Source organism: Heterodontus francisci, unplaced genomic scaffold (genome assembly GCF_036365525.1).
Source record: "Heterodontus francisci isolate sHetFra1 unplaced genomic scaffold, sHetFra1.hap1 HAP1_SCAFFOLD_53, whole genome shotgun sequence".
Classification (NCBI taxonomy): domain Eukaryota; kingdom Metazoa; phylum Chordata; class Chondrichthyes; order Heterodontiformes; family Heterodontidae; genus Heterodontus; species Heterodontus francisci.
In genome coordinates, this window is record NW_027141851.1 from 2,581,129 (window position 1) to 2,597,076 (window position 15,948).

Genomic DNA, 15,948 nt, shown 5'->3' on the forward strand with positions numbered 1-15,948 from the left:
GACCATTTTGTTTGCAGAGGTCCCACCGGCCACAGAAAGAGCCCCAATTATCCAGGAAACCAAAACCCTCCCTCCTGCACCATCCCTGGAGCCACGTATTCAACTTCTCTCTCTCTCTCCCGATTCCTCGCTTCGCTATCACTTGGCACGGGCAACAACCCAGAGATAACAACTCTGTTTGTTCTCGCTCTAAGCTTCCACCCTGGCTCCCTGAATTTCTGTCTTAAATCCCCATCTCTCTTCCTACCAATGTCGTTGGTGCCTATGTGGACCACGACTTGGGGCTGCTCCCCCTCCCCCTTGAGGATCCCAAAAACACGATCCGAGACATCACGAACCCTGGCACCTGGGAGGCAACATACAAACCGTGAGTCTCTCTCGTTCCCACAGAACCTCCTATCTTTTCCCCTAACTATGCAGTCCCCAATGACTAATGCTCTGCTCCTCTTCCCCCTTCCCTTCTGAGCAACAGGGACAGACTCTGTGCCAGAGACCTGCACCCCATTGCTTACCCCTGGTAAGTCGTCCCCCGCAACAGTATCCAAAACGGTATACCTGTTGTTGAGGGAAACGGCCACAGGGGATCCCTGCACTGCCTGCTTGTTCCCTCTCCTTCCCCTGATGGTAACCCATCTACCTACTTATTTTACCTGAGGTGTGACTACCTCCCCATAACTCCTCTCAATAACCCCCTCCGCCTCCCGAATGATCCGAAGTTCATCCAGCTCCAGCTCCAGTTCCCTAACGCGGTTCTCAAGGAGCTGGAGTTGGGTGCACTTCCCGCAGATATAGTCAGCAGGGACACTCTTGGCGACCCTTACCTCCCACATTCTGCAGGAGGAACATACAACTGCCTTAACTTCCATTCCCTCTATTCTAAATTCCCAACAGATCTAGTGAAAACCCCCCAAAAAAGTCAGAACTTGTTAGGTTAGCAATCCAACGGACAGAACTTCTTAAATAAAAAGCTTACCTTATCAACACAACAGAGTCCTTTTTTTTGGTTAGAGGAGGAGGGTGGGTGGGAGACACTACACGTGTAGTGTCCCGGGTACAGCCACCACCCAAATATCTAGTTTTTACTTACCCAGCAGTCCCTGGTCCTCCGAAAACAAAAGTGAATTAACTTTTAAACTTACACTGAAATTGACTTCCCAGCTGTAAGCTCGCTCTCGCACCTTCGCTACTGTCAAGCTGCAGTTACCAAAACTAAAAGAAAGAGATTATAAACCACCCAAATATATAGTTTTTACTTACCCAGCAGTCCCTGGTCCTCCGAAAACAAAAGGGAATTAACTTTTAAACTTGCACTGAAATTGACTTCCCAGCTGTAAGCTCGCTCTCGCACCTTCGCTACTGTCAAGCTGCAGTCACCAAAACTAAAAGAAAGAGATTATAAACCACCCAAATATATAGCTTTTACTTACCCAGCAGTCCCTGGTCCTCCGAAAACAAAAGGGAATTAACTTTTTAACTTGCACTGAAATTGACTTCCCAGCTGTAAGCTCGCTCTCGCACCTTTGCTGCTGTCAAGCTGCAGTCACCAAAATGAAAAGAAAGAAATTATAAACCAGCCAAATATATAGTTTTTACTTACCCAGCAGTCCCTGGTCCTCTGAAAACAAAAGGGAATTAACTTTTAAACTTAAACTGAAATTGACTTCCCAGCTGTAAGCTCGCTCTCGCACCTTCGCTACTGTCAGGCTGCAGTCACCAAAATTGAGTGATTGAACACGCGGCTGGAGCAATGGTGCAGGAGAGAGGGCATCAGATTTGTAAGACATTGTGACCAGTTCTGGGGCAGGTGGGACTTGTAGGTGATAGGATCCTGAGAGGGAACTCAGATTGGAAGGCAGCAAAGTGGATAACTTGCCAGGGGTATGGGAAAAATGAGCAAGTACTGGAGAGGAATACAAAAAGGAAACAGAATACTTGGGGAGACAGATGGCACGAGAGTTAGGAATAGGACGTTAGTAGGTGGGGTCAGAGTAAGGGAAAAAATGTAATAAAGTCTGAATCAGGTTTATGTGCATGCATGTGAATGCATGGAGTGTGGTTAATAAGACTGGTGAGGTATAGGTGCAGATATCCTTGTTCAAATATGATGATGTGGCTAAAACTGAGACCTGGCTCAAAGAAGTGCATGACTGAGTGTTAAATATACGAGCATACAAATTAGGAGTAGGTGTTGGCCATTCGGCCCATTGTGCCTCCTCCTCCATTCAATAAGTTCATGGCTGAACTGATTACTCCACATTTCCACCTCCCTCCAATAAACTTCCAGCCCTTTGCTTATCAAGAATCTATCTACCTCTCCCTTAAACATATTCAATGACTCTTCTTCCACCAACTTTTGAGGAAGAGAAAACCAAAGACCCACGACCCTCTGAGAGAAAGAATATGTCCCCATCTCTTTCTGAAATGGACAACAATTTATTTATAAAGAGTGACCCCTAGTTCTCGATTCTCCTCGGGGAAAGCATCTTTTCCACATCCACCCTGTTAAGACCCATCAGATTCTTATGTGTTTCAATCAAGTCACGTCTTACACTTCTAAATTCCAGCAGATACAAACCTGGCCTGTCAAGTCTTTCCTCGCATGACAGCCCACCGATTCCAGGAATTCGGTGCTCCTTTCAGGTGAAACAGCGATTTACATGTACTTCTTTAAATTTAGTATACTGTATTCGATGCTCACAATGTGGTCTCCAGTAGATTGAGGAGACCAAACGGAGATTGGGTGACCGCTTTGCAGAACACTTCTGCTCAGTCCGTAAGCAAGACCCCAAGCTTCCGGTTGCTGGCCATTTCAACACCACCTCCCCCGCCAACCCCACCCCCCCCCCCCCCACCCCACTCTCATGCTTACATCTCTGTCCTTGGATTGCTGCAGTGTTCCAGCGAACATCACTGCCAGCTCGGGAAACAGCTTCTCATTTACCAATTCGGCCTGTGACAGCCTGCCGGACTGAAAATTGTGTTCAATAATTTCAGAGCATGAGCCTTTTACTGTTGAGTAATTTTTCTTTATTTTTGCCTTTTTTCTTTTTTTATTTTGTGATTTTATTTCAGCTTTTTTAGGGTGTTTGGTTAGTTTCCACTGTGCCTACCCACCGTTTTTGTTTTCTATGAATGTTTGTGCTTGGAGTGCTTTGTGCTTCATAGTCTATTCTCACACTATGTGTACTGATTCTTTGCCTTTCAGCACGCTATTAACATATTGTTTGCCTTTGCCCCGTGAGCTTCTGGTCAGCTATTCTGTGACCTTGTCCTGTCATCACCTTCTGTTTTGTTATCTCTTGCCCCTCCCCCCCGCTTTACTTGCCTAAAATCTTTTACATTTCTAATATTTGTCAGTTCTGATGAAGGGTCATTGACCTGAAACGCTCTCCCTCCTTCTCTCTCCACAGATGCTGCCAGACCTACGGAGGATTTCCAGCATTTTTTGTTTTTATTTTAGATTTCCAGCATCTGCAGTATTTTGCTTTTATTGAAGATGGCGCTGTTCAATTTGTCACAGGAAATTCTTATTGCTATATCGTTCCAGCAAACTAACCTTACATTAAGTTGCATGGACGCCCAGTAACATGTTACTACGTAGTTATAGGATACAAACTGTAATCTTCAGATATATTTAATATTCCAGCAATTCTATTAAATACAAAAGTAATTTTATGATTGCATTTCTCTTGGAAGACAATGAATTGGCACCTCGATAGTTGGACAAGGAAATCAGGCAGCGTATGAAATGTGCTGCCAATTCGTTATAGTGATTCGATTATCTGACTGAGAATGACTGACTTCACCCGAACGCAGCTACTAGCTCCTGCCCCACTGGCCGCAAATACCACTCGGCAAATCGCTTTCTGCCCCCACAGCCGCTTCCTCCTGTAGCCGCTCACTCCAGGCTGCACCGGTTCCCTCCTCTTGGCCAATCGCTTCCAAGTTTGATTGTCTCCACGTGCCGATCGAAGAAACAAGAGGTGACGTGACACGTAGCAGCGCGTGGCTCAGAAGAGGGGAGCGACGAGACCTGGAGTTAGAGGCTAGCCGGGGTCTTGGGGAGCAGCTGGGTGCGAGCGGCTGGAGAGCGTGTGCCGAGGAGAGAACAATCGGGCAGGGGAGCAGCGAGGTCTGGAGCGAGCAGCTGAGGTGACGAAGCATCGAGGCATGGAGCTAGGGGCAAAAGGTCCAGCCTCAAAGTCTCCCATTGAGCCACTCGTTCCAGTCCAGTCGGGGGCTGGATGCCCGATGATACTGCATAGTGCAGGCAGGAAGATGGTCCAGGTGCAGATAAGCGATGACATTTGCGCTGCGCGGTTACATCTTCCACGCCCACTTAGTCCTACCAAGATGCTATGCGCATGTGCGAAACTTGGCGCGCTTATGACGTCAGCGGGCCGCTGAGCTGTCGGGAATGACTTTGCAAAGGATAGCTTTCCTAATTACTGCTGTACCTTCGTACTGACTTTTTTGTGATTCATCCACCAGGAGCACAGATCCCTTTGCAGCTCAGAGCTCTGCAATCTCTCACCATTTAGATAGTATGCTTTTTATATTCTTCCTGCTAAAGAGGGCTATTCCCCACTTTCCCACATTATACTCCATTTTTCAGGTCTTTGCCACTCACTTACCCACTCTATATCCCTGTGTAACTCCCTTTTATCCGCTTCACAAGTTACTTTCTAACCTATATTTGTGTCATCAGCAAATTTAGCAACTATACCTTTTGTCCCTTCATCTAAGTCATTTATATACACTGTAAAAGTTGAGACCCCAGCATTGATCCCTGTGACACACCACTCGTTACCCTTTGCCAACCCGAAAAATTCCCATTTGTGCCTTCTCTCTGTTTCTTGTTAGCTAGCCATTATTCGATCCATACCAATACGTTATTCCCTGCTCCATGAGATTTATTTTCGGCAATAACCTCTGATGCGGCACCTTATCAAATGTCATCTGGAAAACTAAGTACAATACATCCACCGGTTCTCCTTCATCAACCACACAGGTAACTCAGACGAACATTCGATTTAGGAGCAGGGATAGGCGAATCGTCCCCTCGAGTCTGCTTCGCCATTCAATAAGTTCATGGCTAAACTGATTACTCCACATTCCCAACTACCCCCGATAACCTCCACCCCCTTATTTATCAAGAATATAACTACCGCTGCCTTAAAATATTTAAAGACTCTGTTTACACCCCCTTTTGAGGAAAAAAGTTCCAAAGACTCACGACTCTCTCAGAGAAAAGGTTTCTCCTCATCTCTGTCTTGTATTTGCGACCCCTTATTTTTAAACAGTGACCCCTAGTTCGAGATTCTCCCACAAGGGGAAACAACCTTTGCACATCCACCCTGTCAAGACCCCTCAGGATCCAATATGTGTCAATCAAGTTGCCTCTTACTATTCTAAATTTCAACGGATATATGCCTCGCCTGTCCAATCATTCCTTCTCAGGCAGCCCATTCATTCCAGGTATTAGTCTAGTGAACCTTTTCCGTACTGCCTCTAACGCATTTACATCCTTCCTTAAATAAGAAAACCAGAACTGTACTAAAGATGTGGTGTCACCAATGCCTCCCTCAAAGAACACCAATAAATTGGTTAAACATGATTTACTTTCACAAAACCATGTTGACACTGTCTTATTACTTTGATTGTTTCCAAATTCCCTGCTATAACGTCTTTAATAATGACTTCCAACATTTTCGCAAAGGCAGATGAAAGCTAACTGGCCTGCAATTTCCTCCTTTCTGTTTCTCTCCCTTTTTGAATAAAAGAGTTGCATTCGCTATTTTCCAATCTAATGGTGCCTTCCCGAATCTAGGGCATGTTGGAAAATTGAAACTAACGCATCAACTATCTCAGTAGCCACTTCTTTTAACATCCTAGGATGAAATCCATCAGGACCCGGTTCTTGTCAGCCCGCAGCTCCTACAATTTGTTCAGTTCCACTTCCTTGGTGATTATAATTTTCTTGAGTTCCTCCCTCCCTTCCATTTCCTGACTGACAGTTACTTGTGATGTTACCTGTATCCTCAATAGTGCAGACTGTTGTAAAATATCTGTTCAATTCATTTGCCATCTCCTTATTATCCATTATTAATTGCTCAGACTCACTTTCTATAGAACCAACTTGATTCACCTTTCTTTTTTTAAGTATTTATAGAAACTCTTACTCTCCGTCTTTGTATTTCTAGCTAGCTTTCCCTCGTACTCTAATTTTACCTTCCTTATCAATCTTTCAAGTCATCCTTTGCTTTTTTAATATTCTGTCCAATCTTCTGACCAACCTCCTTCTTTATGCAATTGCCGGCGTTTTCTTTAAGGTTAATACCACCATTAACTGTTTAAGTTCATGACAGATGGTGGGTCCCACCCTTGGAATTCTTCCTTATGTTTAAATATTCCTGGATACAAGATGTTCAGTAAAGATAGAAAAGGAAAAAGGGGATAGGGTGGCAGTATTGATTAAGGGAAGCATTATGGAGCTGGAGAAAAAGGACGCCCCAGAGGGGCCGAGGACAGAATCCATTTGGCTGGGGCTAAGGAACAAAAAAGGTGCAGTGACATTTCTCGGTGTTGTCCTTAGGCCACCAGCTAGTGGAAAGGACTTGGAGGAAGACATGTTCAAGGAAATTACAGAGACGGCATGAATTATAGTGTAGCTTTAATGGGGGTATTTAAATATCCAAACATAGACTGGGATAATAGTACTGTAAATGGAAGTCAAGGTCAAGAATTCCGAGAGTGTGTTTGGGAAAGTTTTCTGCACCAGTGTGTTGCTAGTCCAACAAGAAAGGAGGGACTGCTAGTTCTGGTTCTTGGGAATGATGTGGGCCAAGTGCATCAATGATCAGTAGGGGAGCATGTAGGGGATAGTGATCATTGCATCAGAAGGTTTCGGGTAACTATGGAAATGGAGAAAGAAAGATACAGGGTAGGAATAATTAACTGGGTGAAGGCCAACTTTAATGGGGTACGAATGTAGCTGGGCGAAAAAATTGGAGTCGAAAGCTGGCAGGAAAATTGGTAGATGTATAATGGGCTACCTTCAAATAAGACTTAGTTCGGGCACGGTCAACGTATATTCCCTCGAATGGGAAAAAGTATAGCAAACAAATCCAGAGCTCCCTGGAAGACCAAAGAGGTAGAGATTAAGATAAAGAAGAAAAAGTGTGCTTATGACAGATGCCATGGAGAAAATAATATTGAAAACCAGGCTGAATATAAAAGTTCCAGAGGGGAAGTCAAAAAGCAAATAAAAGAAGCAAAGGGAGAGCATGAAAAGAGACTGGCAGCTAGCATAGAGAGAAATTCCATACCATTTTACAGAATACAAATAGTAAAGGGGTGCTAAAAAGAGGACTGGGCCGATTACAGACCAGAAAGGGGATTTACACATGGATGAAGAGGGATGAGATATTAAATTAATACATTGCACCTGTCTTTACCAAGGAAGAAAATGCAGCAATGTTGAAAGAGGAGGTAAGTCAGACTAGAGGGATTTAAATTTGATTAGAGGAATTATTAGATAGGCTGCATGAACTAATTGTGGATAAAGAATCAGGGCTGGATGAGATGCATCCAAGGATACTGAGGGAAGTGAGGGTAGAAATCACAGAGGCACAGGCCATAATGTTTCAGTCTTCCTTAGACTCAGGGGTTGTGCCAAAGGACTGAAAAATTGAAAAAGTTAAACCCTTGTACAAAGAAGGATGTAAAGATAAGCATGTCAATTACAGGTCAGACAGTTTAACTTGGGTGGTGGGAAAACTTATAGAAAAAATAATTCGGGACAAAATCAATACTCACGTGGACAAATGCGACTTAGTTAAGGAAGCCTGCATGGATTTCCGAAGGGAAAATCATGCTTAGCTAACTTGCTGGAGTTTTTGAGGGGGTAGCAGAGAGGGTTGTTGAGGGCAATAATGTTGAGGTGGTGTACATGGACTTTCAAAAGGCGTTTGATACAGTGCCACACAACAAACTTGTGAGCAAAGTTGAGCTCGTCGAATAAAAGGGACGGTATCAACATGGATACGAAATTGGCTTCGTAACAGGAAACAAAGAATAGTGGTTAATGGATGTTTTACAGGCTGGAGGAAGGTTTGTAGTCAAGTACCCCAGGGATCAGTGTTGGGACGCTTGATTTTCTTGATATCTATTAATGACGTAGATCTTGGTGAACAGGGCACAATTTCAAATATTGCTGATGATACGAAACATGGAAGCATTGTGAACTGTGAGGAGTATATTGTAGAGCTTCAATAGGACATAGACAAATTGGTGGAATGGGCACTTAGGTGGCATATGGACTTGAATGCAGAGAAATCTGAGGTGATTTTTATGGTCATGAAGAACATGGAGAGACAATATACAATAAAGGGCACAATTCTAGAGATGATGCAGGAGCAGAAGGACCTTGGTGTATATGTCCATAATTCATTGAAGGTGGCAGAAGTGGTTGAGAAAGCAGTTAATAAAGCATACAGTATGTGAAACTTGTATAAGGCACTAGTTCAGCCTCAGCTGGAGTATTGTGTCAAACATTGGTCGGCACACTTGAGGAAAAGCGTGAGGACGTTGGAAAGATTCACGAGAATGGTTTCAGGAATGAGGAATTTCAGTTCTGAAAATAGATTGGAGAAGTTAGTACAATGCTCCTTGGAGAAGAGAAGTCTGAGAGGTGATTTGATGGAGGTATTCAAAATCATGATGGTTCTGGACAAGGTATATAGAGAGATACTGTTCCCACTCATGAAATGATCGAGAACGAGGGCACAGATTTAAATTATTTGGAAAGAGAAGCAAAAGTGACATGAGGAAAATATTTTTCATGCAGTGAGTGGTTAAGGTCTGGAATGTGCTGTCTGAGAACGTGGTGAAGGCAGGTTCACTTGAAGCATTCAAAAGGGAATAAGACAGTTAATTTAAAAAATGAGAATGTGCATGGTTATGGGGAGAAGGCAGGGGAATGGGACTGAGGGAATTTCTCTTTCAGAGAATCAGTGCAGAAACGATGGGGCAAATGGCCTCCTTCAGCTCTGCAAAAACTCTCTGATTCTGGCAGTATCTGTGGATGAAAAAACAGAATTAATGTTTCAAGATTGTAATATTTATGAGATTTAGGAGTATTTAAATATATAACAGTTTTATAAGGCAGTCAGGGAAAGAAGGGAGGATGGGATTATGATCAAAATTGAGTTCAATAATTTCTCTTTCATTCTTTCATCAATTGATCTCTTCTGCCTTCTACCATATCAGAGAACTTCCGTTTCTTCTTTCAGGGACAATCATTTCAATACATTACTGGAGACGGTAGCACGTTTGGAAATTTCAATACGTAATAAGTGAAACTGATAACTGTCTTCCCAGGTTGATATGTATTTTCCTTGTGTATTACCCTTCCTTACAGTTAATTTAGTAACGATTGTGATTCTGTCTCGGGGAAAGTGTGGTCTCTCCAAATGTGTCACTCACTACCTGATGGCCATGGCAGCGGCAGATCTACTGGTCATTATCTTCGACCTGATATTGAGGCACATTCCAATTGTCTATAACGAACAATTTATTTTCTTGGAGTCCATCCGTGGGTGTAATATCCACGCTGTCCTGCTCTTTGCAACCACAGATTGTTCTGTCTGGTTCACTGTCACTTTCACCTTTGATCGATTTGTGGCCATTTGTCGCCAGAAGCTGAGAAGTGAATATTGCACCGAGAAAACGGCGATTGTGGTCCTGGGAACAGTGACTGTGCTGAGTTGTTTAAAGAACATTTTCTGGTATTTCATGTTAACAGATCACTATCGGTTAGCGAACACGCCCTGGTTTTGTTTTGTAACAGTTGATGTTTGGTTCTCTCCAGCCTGGACAACGATTGAGTTCCTTCATCACATTCTAAACCCTTGTGTCCCATTTTTTCTGATTCTGCTGTTCAACGCATTCACCGTTAGCCACATTTTAGTGAGCAGCAAAGTACGCAGGAGACTCCGAGGTCACAGCAGAGGGGAGAGTCCCAGAGACCCAGAGATGCAGAGCCGAAGGAAATCCATTATTCTACTCGTAGTTATCTCGGGGAATTTCATACTATTATGGGCAATGTTCTTTCTTTTGGGCCTCCTTATCTCGAGAGACAATGGATACGCGCCTGGAGGTGGTCAGTGGTTTGTGAAGCAGCACCTGGAGTGGCTATAAAGGCCAATTCTGGAGTGACAGGCTCTTCCACAGGTGCTGCAGAGAAATTTGTTTGTTGGGGCTGTTGCACAGTTGGCTCTCCCCTTGCGCCTCTGTCTTTTTTCCTGCCAACTACTAAGTCTCTTCGACTCGCCACAATTTAGCCCTGTCTTTATGGCTGCCCGCCAGCTCTGGCGAATGCTGGCAACTGACTCCCACGACTTGTGATCAATGTCACACGATTTCATGTCGCGTTTGCAGACGTCTTTATAACGGAGACATGGACGGCCGGTGGGTCTGATACCAGTGGCGAGCTCGCTGTACAATGTGTCTTTGGGGATCCTGCCATCTTCCATGCGGCTCACATGGCCAAGCCATCTCAAGCGCCGCTGACTCAGTAGTGTGTATAAGCTGGGGATGTTGGCCGCTTCAAGGACTTCTGTGTTGGAGATATAGTCCTGCCACCTGATGCCAAGTATTCTCCGAAGGCAGCGAAGATGGAATGAATTGAGACGTCGCTCTTGGCTGGCATACGTTGTCCAGGCCTCGCTGCCGTAGAGCAAGGTACTGAGGACACAGGCCTGATACACTCGGACTTTTGTGTTCCGTGTCAGTGCGCCATTTTCCCACACTCTCTTGGCCAGTCTGAACATAGCAGTGGAAGCCTTACCCATGCGCTTGTTGATTTCTGCATCTAGAGACAGGTTACTGGTGATAGTTGAGCCTAGGTAGGTGAACTCTTGAACCACTTCCAGAGCGTGGTCGCCAATATTGATGGATGGAGCATTTCTGACATCCTGCCCCATGATGTTCGTTTTCTTGAGGCTGATGGTTAGGCCAAATTCATTGCAGGCAGACGCAAACCTGTCGATGAGACTCTGCAGGCATTCTTCAGTGTGAGATGTTAAAGCAGCATCGTCAGCAAAGAGGAGTTCTCTGATGAGGACTTTCCGTACTTTGGACTTCGCTCTTAGACGGGCAAGGTTGAACAACCTGCCCCCTGATCTTGTGTGGAGGAAAATTCCTTCTTCAGAGGATTTGAACGCATGTGAAAGCAGCAGGGAGAAGAAAATCCCAAATAGTGTGGGTGCGAGAACACAGCCCTGTTTCACACCACTCAGGATAGGAAAGGGCTCTGATGAGGAGCCACCATGTTGAATTGTGCCTTTCATATTGTCATGGAATGAGGTGATGATACTTAGTAGCTTTGGTGGACATCCGATCTTTTCTAGTAGTCTGAAGAGACCACGTCTGCTGACGAGGTCAAAGGCTTTGGTGAGATCAATGAAAGCAATGTAGAGGGGCATCTGTTGTTCACGGCATTTCTCCTGTATCTGACGAAGGGAGAACAGCATGTCAATAGTCGATCTCTCTGCACGAAAGCCACACTGTGCCTCAGGGTAGACGCGCTCGGCCAGCTTCTGGAGCCTGTTCAGAGCGACTCGAGCAAAGACTTTCCCCACTATGCTGAGCAGGGAGATTCCACGGTAGTTGTTGCAGTCACCGCGGTCACCTTTGTTTCAACTTCAAGATGGCTCCTGGGCTGGAAGCTCCCTAGGAAGCTCCCTTGCTGTTCAACTCTATCCATGGCCATCTGCTCCCATCCCTAACGTTTTCTCCCCCAATCTGCCCTCTTAAACTGTTTAAATTCCCCTGGCTCTTTAAATCAGTTCATTTTAGCCCTATCTAAAAGTTAACAGTTAGTTTAGTTTATGTTTCCTGGGCCCACTGCCCTCCCCCAGCCACACCTGCTCTTTGTTTTCTCAATGAAATTGATCCGGATGAAACTGACGAGCACAGCTGCCGATACTTTAATCTCCGATCCTGCTGTCTTCACAGTCCAGAGTGTCTGCAGCCACGGCATGCGGTAAGTCCATTGAGGTGAAGAAGGAGCTGCGGGACCCGAGAGAAGTCCTGTGAAAAGGTGCCCCGAACACCCAAAACATCCACGAGCGGCCCCCCCGGCCGCAACTTCAAAGCGCCCGCGGGAGATGGCTCGGAGAGCATCTGCAGCGCACTGTCGGCAATGCTGCATGCCTTTATTTAAACCACTGCAAAAAAAAACCCCTTAGCAAATGTAATCACCTCTAAGTCTGCCAAATGATGCTTCACCTCCCGAAGGACGTGGATGAGCTTTCCGGACGTCGATGGTGGGCACTGAGGAAATGGCTTATTACCTGCACCAGATTCCACACCCCCTCCCCCCCCCTTTACCCCCGTCCCCTTCCCTGCTCCACCCTCTCAGCTCACCCCCTCACAAACCCGTCCCAGCCCGCCCCCCCTCGCACCATCTTCACCCCGCACCCCCTTCCCCTGCACCCCCCCTCTACCCCTCCCCCTTGCATCCCCTCCTCCCACCGGCACCATCCTACACCTGTGTAGGGGCCCCAACAACCCCACTGCCTTGTGGGCGTCTCGGGAGAGACCAAGGCTAAGGGAGTAAACCCTAACAGAAAATCCGGAGCGGAACCCCGTAGGCGGTCATGTGTCACCTTTGGCATGTTTCCGGCAGTTCCTGCAGCCATACTGGTGCCAAACGTCGTGTCCTGCACTCCTTTGGACCCCACCAGAAAGGCCGAGAGGGGGGTTTTGACGACTGGGCAACTCTCAACCTCCATAAATTTGCCCAGGCATGCGCCATGGAGAGGTCACTCCATAGTTGCCTCACAGCGACTGAAACAACACGGAAGGCAGCAGTTACGGGTTATAAGTCCAGATAAATTGGCGTAGAAACTGGGCGCCACGGGTTGCCTTTGTCGGTGGGAGAGGTCATTGCACCTCACTGGACAGCTACCGCCCGCCTCAAACCGGGCAGCCCCCGGTCAATAAGGTTCTGTCCCGCCACAGTCTGCCTGCTTCAATGGGTGCTTGGAGCTCAGGGTCATTGCCCGAAAGGTGGACTGATACACCGCACCAAACAACATGAAAAAAGGAAAGAAGGTACCAGCCCTTCGCTTTGCAAGCTGGAACGTCAGAACTATGTGTCCTGGCCTGTCGGAAGACCTTACACAAATCAACGATTCTCGGAAGACCGCCATCATTAACAACGAGCTCAGTAGACTCAATGTGGACATTGCAGCACTTCAGGAGACTCGCCTCCCCGCGAGTGGCTCTCTAGCAGAGCAAGACTACACCTTCTTCTGGCAGGGCAGGGATCCTGAAGAACCAAGACAGCATGGAGTGGGCTTCGCCATCAGAAACTCCTTGCTCAGCATGATAGAGCCTCCCTCAAATGGCTCGGAACGCATACTGTCCATCCGACTGCTCACCACCTCTGGTCCAGTACACCTACTCAGCATCTATGCTCCAACACTCTGTTCCGCACCTGAAGCTAAAGACCAGTTCTATGAACAACTCCATAACATCATTAGCAGCATCCCCAACACCGAACACCTATTCCTGCTGGGGGACTTTAATGCCAGGGTTGGGGCCGACCATGACTCATGGCCCTCCTGCCTTGGGCGCTATGGCGTTGGAAGGATGAATGAGAACGGGCAGAGACTGCTTGAGTTGTGTACCTATCATAACCTCTGCATCACCAACTCGTTCTTTCACACTAAACCCTGTCACCAGGTTTCATGGAGGCACCCAAGATCACGTCGTTGGCACCAGCTAGACCTCATTGTCACAAGGCGAGCCGCCTTAAACAGTGTTCAAATCACACGCAGCTTCCACAGTGCGGACTGCGACACCGACCACTCCCTGGTGTGCAGCAAGGTTAGACTCAGACCAAAGAAGTTGCATCATTCCAAGCAGAAGGGCCACCCGCGCATCAACACGAGCAGAATTTCTCACCCACAGCTGTTACAAAAATTTCTAAATTCACTTGTAACAGCCCTTCAAAACACTCCCACAGGGGATGCTGAGACCAAGTGGGCCCACATCAGAGACGCCATCTATGAGTCAGCTTTGACCACCTACGGCAAAAGTGCGAAGAGAAATGCAGACTGGTTTCAATCTCATAATGAAGAGCTGGAACCTGTCATAACCGCTAAGCGCATTGCACTTTTGAACTACAAGAAAGCCCCCAGCGATTTAACATCCGCAGCACTTAAAGCAGCCAGAAGTACTGCACAAAGAACAGCTAGGCGTTGCGCAAACGACTACTGGCAACACCTATGCAGTCATATTCAGCTGGCCTCAGACACCGGAAACATCAGAGGAATGTATGATGGCATGAAGAGAGCTCTTGGGCCAACCATCAAGAAGATCGCCCCCCTCAAATCTAAATCGGGGGACATAATCACTGACCAACGCAAACAGATGGACCGCTGGGTTGAGCACTACCTAGAACTGTACTCCAGGGAGAATGCTGTCACTGAGACTGCCCTCAATGCAGCCCAGCCTCTACCAGTCATGGATGAGCTGGACATACAGCCAACCAAATCGGAACTCAGTGATGCCATTGATTCCCTAGCCAGCGGAAAAGCCCCTGGGAAGGACAGCATTACCCCTGAAATAATCAAGAGTGCCAAGCCTGCTATACTCTCAGCACTACATGAACTGCTATGCCTGTGCTGGGACGAGGGAGCAGTACCCCAGGACATGCGCGATGCCAACATCATCATCACCCTCTATGGGCAATGTTAATGCTCTATTATATATGGGCCAGAATGTGGGGTTTGGGGTATCAGTCTGTATGGCTACCTGATTTTGTGGAAGAAATGGGTTTCATGCTGCAGCTTCTGAGTTGTTGCACAAACACTTGTATTTATTGCGTGACACAGGCGAAGTTCCGCGAGCAGTTCAAGAATGTTGTGAAGTATCCCTTTACTCGAATTGTTAAATTAATTAAATGATCAGAAAAATTGTAGACTAACCAGCATCAGAACTGAAACCAGCCTCATTTCAACCAACTCTTCCCGAAGGTGTCAATCATATAGATCCTTCCTGGTGTCGAGTCAAACTTCATAATAACTGTCCCTGTGTAATATAACCAGTATTCACTGATGTAATTTCAGATTTGCCGCATCCCAGTATTTTGCTTCTGTAATCTAGATCTCTGCCATGCAGAGCAGTAGGGTCTGTCACTATGGCAACACAGTGATATTGGGGCCTGTCTTGTAGTTAACAACGTGGAATGCAAGCCCGGCCAAGTAGCTAACAACGCACGTTTGTGGGCGAGCTGAGGGAACAGGGCTTCACACAATTTTGATACATTTTTGGAGCCGCTTCCAGACCTCCATGGTGATGGCAGGAAGAGATTAATTGGAAGGGGCCTGCTCTCATTAACGATACCATGATTTGATGAGGGCACAGCCTGGACGCCATGGTGATGACACAATAGACAGGAGGCGGGGCCTATCGGCTGCATGCTCCTCACCACTCTCAATTCACGGAGAGCTGAGAGAGAGCAGGAGGGAAAAGTAACACAGGCAGCCCCATCAACAACAAGGATAAACAAAAGAAAACAACAAGAACATTAGATAATAGAAGGAAAGAAAATGGTGAGAAGCTTCAGCCTCAATCTAAACTATATAGAAAGAGGAAGGGAGAGAGGCTGGAGGACGCGTTTCTGGCATGTGTTCAGGATGGATTTCTAGAGCATTATGTTGAGGTGCTGATGAGAGAACATGCTATTTTAGATCTAATATTATGCAATGAGAATGGGCTAATTAACAATCATGTTGTAAAATAAGTTTTAGGGATGAGTGGCCATAATACAATAGAATTTCACATTATGTTTCAAAGTGGGATAGTTCAATCTGAAGCCAAGGTGTTCAGTTAAAACAAAGTAAATTATAAAGGTATGAAGGGCGAATTGGCTGA

At 46.1% G+C, this 15,948-nt stretch overlaps 1 protein-coding gene across 1 annotated transcript in view; it reads left to right on the forward strand.

Moving 5' to 3' along the window:
• Window positions 1-14,978, forward strand: part of LOC137364935 (probable G-protein coupled receptor 139) — a 29,214-nt gene extending 14,236 nt beyond the window's left edge. Inside the window, exons 2-3 of the mRNA XM_068027813.1 lie at window positions 9,422-10,094; window positions 14,753-14,978. Coding sequence (XP_067883914.1) covers window positions 9,422-10,094; window positions 14,753-14,978 — 899 coding nt within the window. The remainder of the gene's footprint in view (window positions 1-9,421; window positions 10,095-14,752) is intronic.
• Window positions 14,979-15,948: the final 970 nt, after the last annotated feature.